Source organism: Antedon mediterranea, chromosome 6 (assembly GCF_964355755.1).
Source record: "Antedon mediterranea chromosome 6, ecAntMedi1.1, whole genome shotgun sequence".
NCBI lineage: Eukaryota > Metazoa > Echinodermata > Crinoidea > Comatulida > Antedonidae > Antedon > Antedon mediterranea.
Genome location: NC_092675.1, coordinates 10,494,991 through 10,514,276, shown reverse-complemented (window position 1 = coordinate 10,514,276; position 19,286 = coordinate 10,494,991). Strand labels below are relative to the sequence as shown.

The 19,286-nt window shown below is 34.7% G+C and overlaps 1 protein-coding gene and 1 long non-coding RNA gene across 2 annotated transcripts; both read left to right on the top strand.

Annotated features, from left to right (window-relative positions):
• The first annotated feature begins 6,261 nt into the window (after positions 1–6,261).
• LOC140052416 (uncharacterized) lies at positions 6,262–9,195 on the top strand. Its single transcript, XM_072098026.1, has one exon. The coding sequence runs from the start codon at positions 6,262–6,264 to the stop codon at positions 9,193–9,195; it is 2,934 nt and encodes a 977-aa protein (XP_071954127.1).
• A 6,114-nt stretch (positions 9,196–15,309) lies between these two features.
• LOC140052611 (uncharacterized) lies at positions 15,310–17,223 on the top strand. The gene is made up of 4 exons (XR_011845635.1): positions 15,310–15,323; positions 16,072–16,137; positions 16,312–16,398; positions 17,059–17,223. It is a non-coding gene; the product is annotated as an uncharacterized lncRNA (long non-coding RNA).
• Positions 17,224–19,286: the final 2,063 nt, after the last annotated feature.

Genomic DNA, 19,286 nt, shown 5'->3' with positions numbered 1-19,286 from the left:
TCAAAATATCCTGCCAGTTTGCATTCAAGACCTGCAACCTGCTTAGTTTTTAATACGAGTACTGCTTTCTATACACATAACTTTGATTTCTGCAAAAAAAAAAAAAACTCTGTAATAATGTACTTTAATTACTGTAATAATCTAGGTATAGATTATGTTTACCGGGCCAGTGAGAGGGCGTTCGACTGTACTACCATAAGTCCTGTAGGTGTATACAACTTATTTCTTGTCTACAAAGTGTATAGTAGTATGCTAATAGTACTATTATTAGATTAGGTAGTTGGGAGTAGTTTGGTGAGATACATCTATCTATAAAAGAGTACTGTATATATGGAACTATCTGTGTTAGCCGCCTTTGTATTTTTAGATATAATACCAATAGGTACTATGTATTGGGAAACAATTCAACAGTTATGAATAAAAAAAGTCCTATGTACTCTGTATGTTGGAGGAAATACGCATAAGAGCAAATAAAGCCTTGACCACAGGGTGTAAGTCACTATTTTGAATCAGTAGTATGACTTCTTAAGAAGTAATTTAAAAATTATCATTGTATGATCAAAAAGAAATATTATAATATCTAACTTTCTCCTTTATATAAATATATTATTTTATCCAAGGGGTTGCACACACAAGTGTTCACATGTCTTGTTAAGTATTGCACCTTTGTCCTGTCTTTATGTTTTCTGAAATGTCACTGCACTAACGGGTGACCGGTAAACGAGCTTCGCTCTTACGGTTATCCATCCATATAAGTTGTTCATCTCTTATGTTCAGAAATTGAAATGGTAAATAAACTGAAACTGTGCTTATGTGGTACAGGTTGACGAGCCAGGAATGATGGTAGTGCCAGTATACCGTGTAGTTTAGCCTCAAGGCAATACCATGTAGCTGGAGTAGCTTGGACAAATACAGTAGAGATTTATGAGACTTGGTGTGTGATGATTCAGTATGATAAATTTGTGCTGTGAAAGACAAAATTGTAGAATTAGGAAGAAAATATTGTAAAATATAACAAGGAAATTATACTATAGTATAATTAAGGGGTAACCGTATAATACATAATTAATAGTAATAAAGGCAATGGCAATTACTTATATTATGTATACATTACAATAATATTACAAATAAATTCATATATTATTTTATTATGATAAGGAAATCTGTTTTAGAATGAGAAAAAGCCGTCCCAACCCAGATTTGAACCCAGCTATCAATAAAGCTATAAAACAAAATAGACCATATTGTAGCCGGACTGGGTAGCGTAGACTTACTTGAGGCCTAGGCATAGTACGATTAGCTAGAAGAATACAGTTCAACCCGTACCCATGCCATGCCAACACGCTCGTACCCAAATTTTGGTTTACATATATCCAAAATTTTGGCTTACTCGTACCCATCATGGGCTGCCTAGTAGTAGTAGTAGTAGTAGTAGCCTAGCCTAAGGCAGCAGGCCCGGCCCTAGCCTACTACAACTTAAGTCTAGGCCTAGCCTAGTACTAGTAGGCCTCTAGGCCTAGCCTAGGCCCTAGTAGTTAACATCATACATACGCCCTAGAGCCTAGTAGTAGCTACCTACTACTCACTAGCTAAGCCTAGGTAGTAGCAGTAGTAGTTATTGTAGTAGTATTATTGTATTGTAGTATTAGTTGTAGCTGTCCGGTGATCCTTGGTCACTTGTCTAGATCCCCTAGTTGGCCTAGGCTAGGCCTAGTACGTAGTTATTCTTCAACAGTCACAATTCAGATTCTGCCGGCCGCTGATTGCTAGTGAACAGGGGGAGGGAGAGAAAGAGTTAGAAGAACTGAAATAAGCCGTGACGTATAATAAACATCATACAAAATAATAATATAACTAACGAATCCGTATAATATAATAATGTTGTATGTTATAAAGTAAAGTAAATGCGTTTAATATAATACAATTATATTATAATATAATGTATTTTATTAATAATATAATATTAAATGTTCATAATATAATGCTAAAACCAAATAATATAATACAAAAAGTCAATAATTTGTTACATTTTTCACATAATATATTAGAAATAGATATAATATAATGCTAAAACCAAGTAATATAATGCAAAACGTATAATTCATTACAATACAATATATAATATAATAAAAAAATGATATAATAATATAATATTTTGAATACTTCAGACAGCTGAGGCTTGCCATACTTCAGACAGCTGAGGCTTGCCATAGTTTCTCAATGTTGAAAACATGTTGCCATTTTTTACCAACATTTTCAACTGGATTTCAACGTTAAATTAAAAGTTAAAATAAGATTGATGAACAAACGTAATGATTGGTTAAAAACACTACATAATTTGAACGTTTTTTAAACGCTGAACAAATATTGTCATTTTAACCAAAATTGTTAGCTGGATTTCAACGTTAAATTAACGTTGAAATAAGATTGATGAACACACGTAATGATTGGTTAAAAACACTACATAATTTGAACCTTTTTTAAACGCTGAACAAAAATATTTTCATTTTAACCAAAATTGTCAACTGGATTTCAACGTTAAATTAACATTGAAATAACAGTGATAAACAAACGTAATAATTGGTTAAAAACACTTCATACTTTCAACCTTTTTTCAACGTTTTTAAACAAAAATGTCAACTAAATTTTAACATTATTTCAACGTTAAATTAACATTGATAAATAAGCGTAAAAGGTTAGTTAGAAAGACAATGTTATTTCAACGTTGAAATTATGTTCTGTGCCCACTGGGAGCCTTGGAAAGGTTACCGGGCCTAGTCCTATGCCTACCAAGGAGGTCCAAGCCCAGCTAGCCTATAGGCCCAGGGCCTAGCTATTTTGCCAGGCCAATAATAGCCTAGCCTACTAAAACAGGAATAGTGTATCATTATTAATATTACACCAATTATTATTATATCAAAATTGATTAAATTATTTTCCACATAGGCCTCTAGGTTAGTGCTAAGCATATTAGTTAACGTTTAATTGTAGGCCTAGTATTAGGCCTACGACTGTCGGACTTAAGTTTTTTTCACACGCGCTCCAGAATTCTCTCGCAATTTTTTTCTTTGCGGCATGTTATTGTATATATGTTAATATATTTTGCTATTGTAAAACATTTTTTAATACATATTTAATAACAAATTAGTGTACATTCACTTCTACAGAAAATTATTTACCACTATGCTAAATTACTTCACAAAGAAAGGCCGAACAGCAACACCAAAAATCAACTAAAAATTACTCAGCACGGCCTATTCTTTGCCGTTGCCTCGTACTAATCTATGCCCGGTAAATTAAGTATTGTTTTTATGATATAAATTAGTATAAAATACATGTTATTAATAGGATACATACAATGTTAAATTTCATTTGCAAATTAGTTTTACCAGAAACAAGTTAAATATAAAAAAATATAGAAATATTATTAAACTATCCCTCGTGAAAACGTGTAAACAACAACACGCCCGGCGCCCGGTTGATGAAGCGAACTGTTTATTCGGCAGTTGTTACTAAATAAATTGCACAAAACGAACAATTAAATATCAAAACAGCATTTAACATGATGTTGGCATGTAGTTGATAACTTTTTTTATCATGAAAATACTACCGGTGGTCCAGGCTTAGATTAGTGTAACCGTCACAAAAAGTTGTATACATTTTCATTTATGGCGGCGCCCTACCACATGGACAATATTACTGTTGTTGTTACAGGGAAAATCGCGGATTACTCATTCATTCTTTGGTGGTCAAAAGTATTTAAAGAGACAAATGTGAATAATAGGTCTAGGCCTAGTGATGAAAGTTCTTTTTTTGATAAACTAGGCCTAGCCTAGAAGATTGTGTTTTAAATTGATTTTAATAAATCTAGTGGCCTAGTAGGTAGGTCTGACATTTGTTTTTATTTTATATTCTTTCAGGTTGAGATAATAAAAAGAAATCAGGCCTAAAACAGCATGCAGTCAAGCTCTAGCCTAATAATAATAATAATGCTACAGACATAGGCCTATAGTAGGTAGTAGTAGTAGGTCAGTCAAGGGCCTAATCAATCATTTTTAACCTAAATATATGGTCTAGGCCTAACTGGAGATATGCTATATATGCATATTAGGCATTGGCCTAGATGTACCTTGTTTCCAGGATTGTACCACTATATTTCTATTGTTTTTTAATTATTTCTTTGTTTTTTTTTTATTTCAGGTTGTGGATATGGCCCATGGGCTATGATTTAAACCTAGGCCTAGAGATAGGCCTACTACTTAGCTAAAACCTGCCTAAGACTAAGAGTGTCTAGAATGTTTGTACCACCATTGTTTTTGGAATTATTACAATTATTTTCATTTCTTTAGTTGGTAAAACAATTCTAGTGCATCTTATCAGAAATATAAATCTGTCACAAGCTGAATCTACATTATCAATATTAATATTAAACTAGGCCAGGTAGGACTAGGCCTATGGCTAATAATCCATAGCTAGATCATTCATACATGGCTAGATCAAGTACTGCCATTGGTCAACAGTATTAATTGTCCAATGCCATTGATTAACTTTAAACACTACAATAAAAATATCAGGGTAAGGCAAATTTGAATCATTTACTGGTATAAAACAGTGAAATGAAAGCAAAAATAGAAATGCGTTCTTTAGGACCATACACAAATGTTACAATGACTTTGATAGAGGGAAGGGTAATTCTATCATTCTAGGTGGTCGAGATCTGAATTGCATCATGAATAGTGACATTGACCAAAAAGGTAGCGCAAATAGGTTTGAAAAATCTGTTTTTACGATTAAAAACCGAATGAAAAATAAATGATATTTGGAGATCCAAAAACATGAATAAGCGACAGTTTACGTGGCGTAAGAAATTTAACAACATTTTCCGTAGGCTGGATTACTGGTTAGTATCAGAAGATCTCTTTTCAAATTGAGATGTTTTAGCCTGTGACATTCATCCAGCTATTGTTACTGATCAACAGGCCGTATCAATTAAAATAGATCAAAAAAAAATATGCGGTCCTGGTTTATGGAAGTTCAACAATAGTTTCCTGAAAGATGAAATATTTACAAAATTAGTAATTAAAATAATTAATGTTTCAATACTAAAAAATAATAAAGAACCTGTAGATGCAAGTTTGTTATGGGAGCTTGTAAAAACAGAAATAAAAGAATTTCAATTGCATACGGAAAACAAACAAATAAAAACCAGAATAAAAAGAAAGAAAAATTACAAAAACAAATAAAAAACTTAAATGAAGCAATTATGAATACTCAAAATTAACCATTGAAAATAAAATTGTAATAAAAAAAAAATAGAGCTTGAAAACATTTATAACGTAGAAGCAAAAGGCACGCAAATTAGGTCCAGAGTAAAATGGATCGAGGAAGGCAAGCGGAATACAAAATATTTTCTTGGGTTAGAAAAAACCAAAAGTAAAAAGAAACACTTAAAAAGTTTAATTACTAAAGATGGGAGCTTAGAAACGAGCCGAATTGATATTTTAAAAGAACAAGTACAACATTTCAAAGGTTTGTACGTAAATAATGTCAACTCTGAAGAAATTAAGACATACCTTTATAAACTAATATAAACAAGCTTTCAGAAATAGAAAAAGAAAATTGTGAAGGTTACGTCACTATTGATGAATGTAAAAAGGCCCTTTCAATGATGTAAAAAAATAAAACAACAGGATTGGATGGTCTAAGTGTTGAATTTTATTTGTTCTTTTGGAATAATATTAAAGATTTAATTTGCGATGCTTTAAATGAAAGTTTTAATTCTCAAGAATTATCCTTTTCTCAAAAAACGAGGTGTAATCACCCTTTTGTTCAATGATGGAGAAAGAGAAAATGTGAATAATTGGCTTTCCATTACCCTCCTAAACACTGATTACAAAATTCTTCCACATGTATTAAGCAATATACTTAAATCAAGTTCAGACCAAAAAGGCTATATATAAAAGGCCGTTTTGCCGGTGAAAACATTCTGTTAATAGACGACCTGCTTTATTATTCAGAGGGCGCTGATCAAGCTGCAGCCATCACGTTTTTCTTGTTCGCTCTTCGCTTTCTTCTTTTTTTGTGTGTGTTTTTTGTTCGTAGCCCCTTTTTTGATGTAATTTGATGATTTTTGATGTTAGTAACTGTTCCCGATTGTGCTGTCTCGTTTTTATAGTCTTGTGAACTGTTTTTTACGTGTTATATACTCTCCGACCAATCTGCAACATAGGCTAGGCTACCCCGCTTCCGTTGGCCGCTACAATGTGCAAGCAGAATTCCACCGGCACTCGCTATGATGAGTTAACAACATCCGGAAGCGTGATCAGAGCTAGGCCTAGGCCTAGAGGAAGGAGAGCAGGGCGGAAAGTACGGCGCATGATTCCAGTCATATTCAATGTTTTCCCGATTGAATCTAAACGGCCTCACATCATTTATAGAACCCCTGTGAGAACTGTCATTCATATCGCTACTTCAACAAAGCAGGATAACAATAGGCTAACGATAGAGAGGAAGAATATTAAGCAACAACTTTTGCCTAATTTTTTAGTAACGAACGCCCAATCGCTGATCAATAAGCGTGATGAATTTCATCTGTTGATGAATAAGGAATCAGTTAATGTTGGTATAATTACTGAGAGCTGGTTTTCTACCACCCACCATCAAGACCAACTGGACATACCTGGTTATGCCCTATTCTCCAAATGTCGTGAAGACCGACGTGGGGGTGGAGTAGCAATCTACAGCAAAGATGGCCTCAATGCTCAAGAACTTAAGGTTGCAGCCCCCCCTGAGTTGGAGATTCTTTGGATCAAACTAAGAGGCACCAGACTACCTAGAGGACTATCGCAAATTGTAGTGTGTGGTATATATATAGTCACAGATTCACCACATCAACAGTTATTGAAAGAACATCTAATCAACACAATTGATGAAATTCGCACACGGTCCCCAGATACCGGATTTTGCATAGCTGGTGATTTCAACCGTATGGTAATTGGTGACATTCTTAAAGGCAACGATTTTCGTCAAATTGTTAAATTTAACACGCGTAATAATGCTGTTCTTGATCTAATCATTACAAATATGGATGACACGTTTTATACAGCACCATCTGCATTAGCGCCTATTGGTATGAGCGATCATGTGTGTGTACTATGGAAACCAAAGATCAGACCGCGACTCAACTCTACAAAGAACATAGTGGTTCGTCCATTTTATGAATCAAGAAAATGTGAGTTTGGAAGATGGTTATTAACACAGGATTGGCTTGAGGTGATCAATAGCGCTTCTACTCAAGACAAAATGGACGCTCTTTATAACATTTTGAACAGTGCAATAGATAAGTATTTTCCGACAAAAAAAGTAAAAATACACTGTGCTGATAGACCCTGGATAACTAATTGCATTAGAGACCTAATAGCTAAGAGGCAGACTGTTTTTGCTAGGGGGGACACAACACTTTTTAAGAAGTTACGAAATAAAGTAAAACGAGAAATTGAATTGGCCAAAACTAAGTATTTTTCAACTAGAATAAGACACCTACGGCACAATGACCCACGAAAATGGCACTCGCAAATTAAAGATTTAACATCATCTAAAATGGGTCGAGATCTAAATATTAATGTTACAGACATATCCGCCTCTGATCACATAGGTATCGCTAATGCAATTAATTCCCAGTTTGCTAGCATTAATAATGACATACCCCCACTAGACTATTGTATTTTACCGGCATATTTGCCATGTAACAGCCCTGCACCGCAAGTTAAAGAATGGGAGGTTTATAATAAGTTAAGAAAAACCAACCCGCATAAATCAGTAGGACCTGATAAAATACCACCTTTAATTCTTAAAGAGTTTGCCCTTGAGTTAAGTGAACCCCTCACTAATATTTTAAATTGCTCATTTAGGGAAGGAAGTCTCCCGACCCAATGGAAATCTGCTGTGACTGTTCCTATCCCCAAGGTACATCCACCAAAAATTGATAAGTTAAGACCTATCTCGTTAACATCTGCCTTTGCAAAAGTGGCAGAGCAATTTGTTTGTGAATGGGTGGTATCTGATATCCAGAATAAATTAGATGTAAGACAGTATGGCAATGTCAAAGGGGCATCAACTAGCCACTACTTAGTACGTCTAGTTCATGATATGTGTGCTGCAGCTGAGGAGGCTCATAACATAGGGACGGTTGTCCTTACGGACTTCACTAAGGCCTTTGATCGAATTGAACACAACACCTTAATCAATAAAATCATCGACATTGGAGTCCGTAGGTCTATCGTCCCTTGGATTTGTAGCTTCCTCAGCTGCAGAGAACAATGTGTAAAATATAACAACTCCCTATCAAGTGCTATCACGTTAAAAGCTGGTGTCCCCCAGGGGACTAAACTTGGTCCCATTGCATTTCAAATCATGATCAATGATGCTGTTAAGGGTGCTAAAACGAATGCTCTAAAATACGTTGATGACCTATCTGTTTATGAAAATCGTAAGATAACACAACCAGGTCACTTGCAGCATGATCTTAATGAGTTTCATGATTGGTGTAAAAGGAATATTATGGACCTGAACCCTGCTAAATGCCAGGCACTACAAATATGTTTTAGTAAAAGGAATATTCCTGAAAATAAAATTTATATCGGGGGTAACGAACTAGCATTTGTCACTCATGCTAAAATACTTGGAGTCACGTTACAAAATAACTTAAAATGGGATAAGCATATTGGGGATATTGTCCTCAAGGCTAATAGGAAGCTTTTTATTTTAAGGAGTCTAAAGAAATTTGGCTTCAACCCTGATGAACTATGCTCTGTCTACTGTGGGTATATTAGACCCCTCCTTGAATATGCCGATGTTGTATGGCACCCCGGCTTAACCAAATCGCTTAGCAACTCTATAGAATCTGTCCAACGCAGAGCATGCCGTACCATATTGGGAAGGGATTTTAGTTCGTATGACAAAGCTCTAAAGGTCTGTAACATCTCATCCCTTACTGATAGGAGAATAGCTCACAGTCTCAAATTTGCCAAGGGAATATCTCAGACTGTTCATTCTGCCGATCTTTTACCGGTGACACGGTTTGAACGTCATGGGAGGTTGCTCCGTAATAGTAATAACATTTCACAATTACCATCCAGAACCGCCCGTTTCAGTAACAGCCCAATCCCTTATTTTATCCGCCTGCTTAACGCCTGATTTTCACTCATTTTTGTATAATTTATTATTTTGTATGTTTCTATTTTGTATATTTTTATTGGTCTGGTACATGCATGTAAAAGTTACCCACAATCTGGCCTTTGGCCACTAGTGGTAACTTGTGGCATGGTGGTGTCTAATGTTTTTTTGATGTTTTATATGAAATAAAATAATAATAAAAAAATAAAAGAATAATAATATTATACAGAATGTAATGATATCGAAGGGGCAATAATTACCTTAGATTTTAAGAAGGCTTTTGATTCTATTAGTAGAGATTTTATGTTCGATGTTCTAAAAAAGTTTAACTTTGGAATGTTCTTTTGTAACTGGGTAAAAGTGTTATATAATAATGCTGAATGTGTTACAGTTAACAATGGTTGGGTTTCAAACAATTTTAAAATGGAAAGAGGTATTAGACAAGGTTGTCCTCTACCTGCTCTGTTATTTATTTTAGTGGTTGAGGTAATGGCATCTAGAATAAGAATACAAAGATGACTATAAGGGTATTAAACTTCCAAATAATGAAAATAACATAGAAGCTAGAATAAGCCAATTAGCCGATGATACTGTTTTGTATGTTGGTAATGACAAAAGTATTAAGAAAGCTGTCAGTGTAATTGAACTTTTTTGTGAAGTATCTGGAATGACACTAAATAAAAAAAAAACAATGCTTTTTGGATTGTTAAATGGAAGAACAGAATAGATAGGCCTTCATCATCATAACTACCCATAGTCACATCGAATGCTGTGGGGCCTTTCTTTTGCCATGGTTGCTGTTTGTGTGATAATATTGATTTTTTGGTATGTACGATGATGTCTCTTTCGTCGTTGGTAATATCATCGTATCTATTAGCGAAGTCTAGTGCTTTGTTCAGCAGGTCATTGCTGATAGAGGGGTCAAATTCTACGACGTCGAAGCATATAAAGTTGTGTTGTTGTTTCTTGTCGATGCTCTTAAACCATTCGATGACCGATGAGGTATTTTTCCATTGGTTGGTGCGAAGTTTTGATGTAATTTTGCTGTTAATACGATCGAGTATAGTTTTGCTTTTCTTGCCTATCTCGGATTTGGTCGGGTTTATTAATCGGCAAGTCGGTTTGTTAGTGAAGTTCGGTTTGTGGTCTTTAAGGGTTATGAAAGCATCTTTATTTGCAGTTGTATCCACTCTGTCGGCGATGTTCAATTTTGTTGCAATACTTTTGTTTTTTCTATGAATCGTTTGTACGAGTTCAGGTTCGCTTTCTTGTATGATTTGGTGATGTTTTCTTCTAGGAGGTTGTCATACGTCGGTGGGTCTAGTTTGTAGAAATTTGTGGTTTTGTCGGCTGCAATTAAAAGTTCGGGCTCGTTTTCAATTTTCTTGGAGTCGGTTTTTAACTTGTTGAGTAGAGGGTTGTCTACGTTTTTGAATGTTGTCGATTGTATCAGATGGAGTATGTCATCTTCGAATTTGTATAGTTCTTCGATCGGTGGTGCGTTTTTGGTAGACTTGAAGCCAAATGTTTGCTTGGATGATGCGGTGGTGCTGGAATTGAGGAAGAAGTGGGCCTTCCATCGCATTCTACGTAAAAATTGCTCGGTTTTTTCGATAAGTCGTTGTAAATAGTCCTTCTGTGATGGTAATGGGACGTTCTTCGTTGAGTAGTCAATGCTGAATCTCTTCATAGCGGTTTATTTATATATTATCATATATAAATATGAATACTGGATTAGGATTATAATATACAGCATTTAAAATTACCCACTATTAATTAATCAAATCACTTTAGATTAAGTTACTACAATCCTGAATTTGATTAAGGTGATTACTAAGCTTTCTCTTAAAATAGGTCCAAGAGTTACAGACGAATGTATCTTTGACATCCAAAGGCAAGGAATTCCAGATCCTCACAAATCTAGTAGGAATGCTAAATTTACCCGAATCCGTACTTGTTATATATTTGGCTTATATAAGTTTTAAGTGAAACTCTTAAACTATTTTTCCCTTTAGAATGGTAATGGTCATTTTATCGTCATAGATTTGATATATTTTCAATTGTTTTGTATTAGTTTGATTAAAGTTAAACTTTGTTCAATTGAACATGTTGTTTTGGGGGTTTTTTTTTGCTGCTGGTGTTATCTACAATATCTAAGGTAGGCTATACTTGGGGTAAATGGGGTCTGTTGTCGAACTTTAGAGGGGTCTGCCAGGTCCAAGGCAGTGTATAGATAGTCGGTAATAGGTCATTTGGTATTGCTTACAATGTGCTAAATTATATAACATTGGCTGCTGGTGTTATCTACAGTATCTAAGGTAGGCTATACTTGGGGTAAATTGGGTCTCTAGTCGAACTTTAGAGGGATCTGCCAGGGCCAAGGCAGTGTACAGATAGTCTGTAATAGATCATTTGGTATTGCTTACAATGTGCTAAATCATATAACATTGGTTGCTGGTGGTATCTACAATATCTAAGCTGGGCTAGTTGGGGGAAGGGGGGTCTCTTGTCTAACTTTAGGGTGTCTGGCACTTGCGGTGCAGCAGACAATTAGTCTGTTGTTACCCATTTAGTGTTGTATGAACACAACTTGTTCTTTTGGCATTAATTTTGAGTGGTACCTCACTCATCTATGCTATCCCCATTTTAGGCCCTCCCTCGGGGGGTCAGGCGGGCCTATTGCAGCAGACAAAAAGTCTGTCGTTTGTGATACTGGTATCTCTCTCATCTAACCTGGGCCGATTTTTTTGTACCTTTCGGGGTCCCCTGGGTCCAGACGCACCAGGGGGTACCCGGCAGCGATTTTTTTTTTTCGTACATAAGTTGGGGACCCCTCATGAAACGTCACAAAATAAACATGAATAATTCATCAGTTAAATTTGTTGTTCCGCGTGCACCCAAGCGTACAGCAACAAGAAGTGATTACACGAACAACTGCGATACGATTCTTTCTACACAGTAGGCCTAGGATTCTAGGTCAATTCACGTGATTGCCTTCGCGCACTCTTCTTCACACACACGCCACTATGCAAAATGTGTCCGAGGCTAATCGACAGCTAGGCAAGACATTAAACTAAGTAGTAATTGGTATAGCCCAAAGAAAGCTTAGACCCACAAGAATAAAAATGAGTATAATTTGTGTAGGCCTACTGTAATTTTTAATTTTTTAATTTCTGCTATTTTATTATCAAAATATATGCATGTACTCAAAGGAACTTTAAAAATGCGCGTAGGCCCTATATGAACACGAGATGGGAAGATTAGACCCACGAGAATAAAAAATATATTTTGGTGTAATGTTTATTGTTTAATTTTGCTGACTTATTACTCGGACTGTGTCGTCATACCTATACACACGTCACACACACCCACACAGCTACTACTAGAATAGACATGGGTTTAGAGACTAATAATTAGGCCTAATAGTATTAATAGAAACTATAATTTTAACACGTAATTCTTTAGTAAAAAATTATATTAAAAACACCATATACTAAAGGCTGATTATTTCGACAATCCACACAACAAAACGCCGCTATTCTTTTATGAAATCCCACGCGGCAACCACAGCGGAGATAGGCCTAGAATCGTACCGCACTTGTGTAATCACTTGTTGTTGCTATACGCTTGGGTGCACACGGAACAAGAAAATTTAACTGATGAATTATTCATGTTTATGTTGTGACGTTTCATGAGGGGGTCCCCAACTTATGTACGAAAAAAAAAATCGCTACCCGGCAGACTCCCATTTTAATTGACTTCAAGTGACCCCCAACACACTTAAAATAGTCAGAAATTTTAAACGTCGTTAATTCAAAGCTAAAGTCTTGAAATTTAAAATCAATTATCAAACCATAATAATGAAATTGGTATCCAGGGGTCACCATTATCATTTGTTTTATTTAATATCTTTCTACAAAACCTCTAAGTTAACATTTAAAAGTGTTAATTTGAATTCCACAAAACAATCTGATAAAATACAGATTAGAGATTGTGAAATTATTATATGCAGACGATCTTGTACTAATAGGAGACACTTTAAAGATTTACAGAGACTGGTTAACATCCTGGGTAAATATTGTGATGACTCAGGATTAACTGTAAATGTAGATAAAAACAAAAGTTATTATATTTAAAAATAAAATGACTATATATATAGACTATATAGACTATAAAGAACTATTGAAACATTAATGTTTTTTTTAAGGAAACTCCATTTGAAACTGTTGATTCGTTTAAGTATCTTAGAATGGTATTTAGCGCAAATGGAAGGAATACAATAGATACTAACTATTGTCTAGCAAAAAATGCATATAAATATTATAAGTACCATCAAACGAATAATAAATACTTACCTGCTAATGAATGGAACCATATATTTGATTTGAAAGTAATACCAATACTCAAATATGTGGATTTCATAGTTTAAAGAGTGTTGAAAAGGTACACACAATTGTTTGTAGATATACCCCTGGAATCGGAAATAATGACACAGATCTTTCAGTTCTTTCAGAAATGGGGCGTTTTCTGATAAATTTAACTCGCATAAAACTTTTATCTTAAACACTAGTAAAGTAAGATTCATATCAAAATGCTATTTCAAAGTTTCCAATTAAAAAGGTTGAGAGAAATGAAGAATGTTGGGTGATGCAAGTTAAGAACTTACCTTTTCAAATATGTTTTGGATATGTAGAAGATCATATATATTTGATTATAGAAACGTCTAAGGGATATTGAAAGGCAAAAGCATTTTAACAAAAAAAGAAAACCACTAGGCCTAGTAATTACTACTTAAACCACAACATTTTGGACTAAACATTAAGAACATACTCCCAGATCGGTAACTTTCCATTCATTATTCCCAAATTTAAGTTTCAACATTTACCACCAATTGAGTTGTTATTTTGTTTTTCATTCCTAAATTGTTTATATCTACCAAGCTGCTATCTTCATTGTTTTCTACTCTTATTCAGTTTCTCTACCATTCCGGCTGTGTCTCCTTTGCTTTATTTATTTTATTCCAGTCCATAATTCATGTAGCGCTTTGCCTGCATATTCCTAACATTTTCTAGTACTCTCTCACTTGCACTGAAGAAGAGCTAGTATCGTCAGAGAGCTCTGCAAAATTTTCTGGCAGTTTTAATTTATCATTTTGTTTTACCCTTTTTCTTATTTTATTATTTTTAGCATCAAAACATAAGTTTATGTAACATTTCTATACGATTCAACCACTTACGAAGTAAATAAAAAAAATAATAGATTTTGACACATTAAAACGACATGAGCTCGCAACGAAACTAATTTCGAATGAATGTTTCATTTCTTCAAAAATTAAAATCATAAAATGTACAAACTATAGAGGGAAGTGTTATTATATTAATGAACAGAGCCATATATATAAAGAGTTACAACATTGGATTTTAGTCACGTGATATGCAGATCAAATTGTGTCAAACTTGTCTCCATTAATGCATGTAAAGTATAGGAGCAACAAAATACTTTCAACTTTTTCTTATATTTAAAAAAATGTAATTGCACATTTTAACGGTGAAATATCGACGTGCACAGTGTACCGAAGTACTTGCGGCAAAGAATATTGCGCGCGCGTGCGCTAGTACATTATAACGTTCGAATGATTGATTTTGGAACAAAACATCCTATAACTACGTCCCATTATAACAACTAGATGGTACGCTCGCTTCGCTCGCGTCTAGGTCGTGCCCCCACAGATGGTTCTCGAATACACAGTAATTTCCTAAAGGGGTCGTGAAACACACGGCCAGTCTGTGGTTCTTTTTTGGCCAGCCTGTGGTCCGAGGGCGCTAGACATTTGGCCAGCCTGTGGTCCCGAGGGCGCTAGCATGAAACACACAGCCAATCTGATTCTTTTTTTGGCCAGCCTGTGGTCCGAGGGCGCTAGACATTTGGCCAGCCTGTGGTCCGAGGGCGCTAGACATTTGGCCAGCCTGTGGTCCCGAGGGCGCTAGCATGAAACACACAGCCAATCTGATTCTTTTTTTGGCCAGCCTGTGGTCCCGAGGGCGCTAGACATAAATTTTCCATGCTTTTCTAAAGTGAGCCCTCTACAGCTGTTTTCACATAACTTTATTTAGCGGGAAAATTAAAACCAGTCAAGATCGATCTAACAGGTAGGCCTCCTATATCCAAATAATTATAAATATAAAACTAACAACTTTACTAGGCCTAGGCTAGGTATTCATAATTATAATGCCTACTTAATAAGAAGGCCTGCCCTTTAATAGGGCTAGCCTAGTTAAATATTAGTTTAATTTAGTTAGGCCAGCAAGAGTGGGAGGAGGACAGACTCCTCCTCCTACTACAGGCGGCCTACCTACGCTAGTAGTAGTAGGCTAGTACTAGGCTAGGCCTACTAGGTAGGTAGGCTAGTAGTAGTAGTAGGCTACTGCATGCTCACAGTGACAGGGTGCCAACACTCTATCTAGCTTTAATGTTTATGCCAAACCACTGCCTCCCGTTCCCATTGTACTAGTAGTACCTATTAGTTACTACTAGGCCCCTTAGTACTAGTTTAGAGCTGACTAGCCGTCCTAGCTAGTACTAGTAGGCCTATGCCTAGGCTAGTTCTACTAGCCTGGGCCTAATAATGGGCCTAGCCTAGGTTTAATTAATTATAGACTTACTAGGCCTTGTTACTAGCCTACTACTACAACTAGGCCTACTACTACTACTACTACTACTAGGCCTACTACTAGGATTACTAGTTATTATAATTAGGCCTAGTAGAGTAGGGTAGTACTAGGCCTAGGTAGTTTATGGATTAGGCCTATATACAAAAACTACTATAAACATCATTGTTATTAAAAATAACAATCAATAGACGCGTTTAATCAGTTTTATTTTCTTTTCTTAAACTAGGAAACTAGGCCTATAGTAGGCCTTGATTTTAGTCCCATCAGCAGTTTACATTGCTCAAGAAGTCAAGTACGTATAGTCTAATCAACATATCCTTCATATTGTAAAATATGTAGTAATGATATATTTTAAATAAATTAAAAGAAAGCTTAGATGTACATAACTTTCTAATTCATAATATTGGTAATGATCACACTCCTCATATCCCATCTATCATTTTAAAATCTTTATTCTATCTTTTAGATTGTAAAAATACGCCCGCCGGAAACTAGGCCTATAGTAGGCCTTGATTTTAGTCCCATCAGCAGTTTACATTGCTCAATAAGTCAAGTACGTATAGTAATCAACATATCCTTATTGTAAAATCTTTAGTAATTAAATATTTTAAATAAATTAAAAGAAAGCTTAGATGTACATAACTCTCTAATTCATATTTGTAATGATTAATAAATCAATCTGCAATAAAATGCCTCAATGGTAATTTTACTTTATTCAATTATAATTACAACACATGAGGTATTCTGAATTATTATATTCTTCAATAAAATTCTCATCAAATCAATAAAACATTTTACTGTAATGGAATAAAAATATGGAATGAATCACATAATAGTTTAAAGGAAATTGGAAACAATAATACATTCAAATATACTCTTAAAAAACATCTTCTGAAATGCAACTTGTGATTTAATTGAGATTTGCTTGTTAATTAAGATTTTCCATGCCTTCCTTTTTTTATGTCGAGGACCCCTAAGGAAACAAGCTCTAGAGCTTATAGGGTTATCATCTTGCTTTCACCCTGTCATTTGTATATGTATTTGTAATAATATTGTATTCGATGAATGACCAACAAATAAAAAACAAGCAAAATCGAACTCCACATATCCCATCTATCATTTTAAATTCACTTTTGTAAGATAAAAGTGGTGGTCTGACAATTATGTATAACGTGTATCTTTAACATTTTAAAATCTTTATTCTATTTTTTAGATTGTTATACGCACGCAATACATGTACATGAGATGATCCATGCGTATGTAAAGTACGAATCATTGACTGACACGTCAGATCATGGACCAGTTTTCAGAAAATTTGGTAGAAAAAACGTTTCGCTGTTGAATAAAGTAACACATAAATTACCAGGTGTTTTCTGCAATATGACGCTTGACAAAATATTGCAACCACGTAATCTCATGTAGGAAAAAAAAAATCGAGTTTCGTTGTTCTTTCCTCTAAAGCGTGATGTGTGTCAATTCAACGTTTTGTTTAATGGTTTGTAATACAGTATATTTTCAATAATGGTTTGATTGTTCATTCTTGAAGAGTGAAAGCTTAAAGCTTACGTAGAGTATTGTATGTCATTTCAACGTTTATTACAATGGTTTGCATATATTCTCAATAATTATTAATTGTTTGATTGTTCATTCTTCTAGAATGAAAGCTTACGTAGAGCATTGTATGTCATTTCGACGTCTATTACAATGGTTTGCATATATTCTCAATAATTGTTTTAACTTTGATAGTTCATTCTTCTAGAGTGAAAGCTTACGTAAAGCATTGTATGTCATTTCGACGTTTATTACAATGGTTTGCATATATTCTCAATAATTGTTTTAACTTTGATTGTTCATTCTTCTAGAGTGAAAGCTTACGTAGAGCATTGTATGTCATTTCGACGTTTATTACAATGGTTTGCATATATTCTCAATAATTGTTTTAACTTTGATAGTTCATTCTTCTAGAGTGAAAGCTTACGTAAAGCATTGTATGTCATTTCGACGTTTATTACAATGGTTTGCATATATTCTCAATAATTGTTTTAACTTTGATTGTTCATTCTTCTAGAGTGAAAGCTTACGTAGAGCATTGTATGTCATTTCGACGTTTATTACAATGGTTTGCATATATTCTCAATAATTGTTTTAACTTTGATTGTTCATTCTTCAAGAGTGAAAGCTTACGTAGAGCATTGTATGTCAATTCGACGTTAATATTAATGAATTGACCATACCAATGTTGAGCTTAAACTACAAAAAAAGTTAAATAAAGTTTAAAATGAATTAATAAATTGTGTTTGTGTTCTTGGCTGCTTTACCATTATAATACCATGTTAGATTTAATTCAAAATAATTGATTTTGTTTATACGTGTTGTTAAACTACACACTGGCTGCTTACAATCTCTAACCAAAGATGACGATTCAAATATTGAATTTTTAATGATAATTAATATACAAAAAAACAAAATGTCAATGAAACTAAACTGAAATAATAAATGTTAAGAGGATATATTTATGATTTTAGATTGCTGGTTCTTAACCGAGTCGATTTTAATAGAACATTAAATCATTCTTATAGAGCTATAAAAGCTATTAATTAATTATGATTGAAAAACTGTGGTAATAAACAATTAAATAATAATATATTTAAACGGCTCTGGTAATAAACGTTGGGTAGCGCCCTCTATAGTTTTGGAGAAAAACATTTACTGTACCTGCTCGCGCGTCAATATTGGTGACTATTTCTTCGCATGCAGCTAAAGTAAAATGACGTCATGTTAAAGTGGGTCGTCACAGAGTCTCATGCATATAAATGAAGCAAACTTGCTGAGAGTTTTTTCCACCATGTACCACCACACACACGCGACGCGAGATTTATCGAAAATATACAACAAAATATAATTGTTTTCACTGCCGAGGATAATAAATAATATACTTTAATTTTAACATGACAGGAGAGCCTAGATACTTCCAGTGCGAATACAAAATAATAATAATGTACAATATTATTATGTATTTTCAAATGCTGCAAGACATGAGGCCCGAATTAGGCTAGGCCTAGGCCTCTTACTGTCTGTAGTAGTGGCAGCGCAGTGCATACCTGAGAGGCTAGGGTGGGTGGGAAGTTAGCTAGTATGCTGGGTTAGTATCTGCACAATGCCACGCGGTAACGATGAAGGGGAGGATATGGATGGCCTGATAATAGTGGGTAGTGTATACTGTATTTTACTTGTCTTTAGTTAGTCCGCTAGTGAGTAGGTATCAATACTATCATAGAAAGTCTGTCTATAGGGCTAGGCATCTAAGCAAGCCAAATGGGTCGAATAAACAACTATATTTAATCTGCTTATAAGCCAAATGGGTCGAATAAACAACTATATTTAATCTGCTTCTTTGTTATCTGGAACAATATCGGATTATTTTCTGTACCACCGATCGCA

Bases quoted from the DNA above. Each gene is read 5' to 3' on its own strand.
- LOC140052416 (XM_072098026.1), top strand. From the start codon at position 6,262: ATGTGCAAGCAGAATTCCACCGGCACTCGCTATGATGAGTTAACAACA.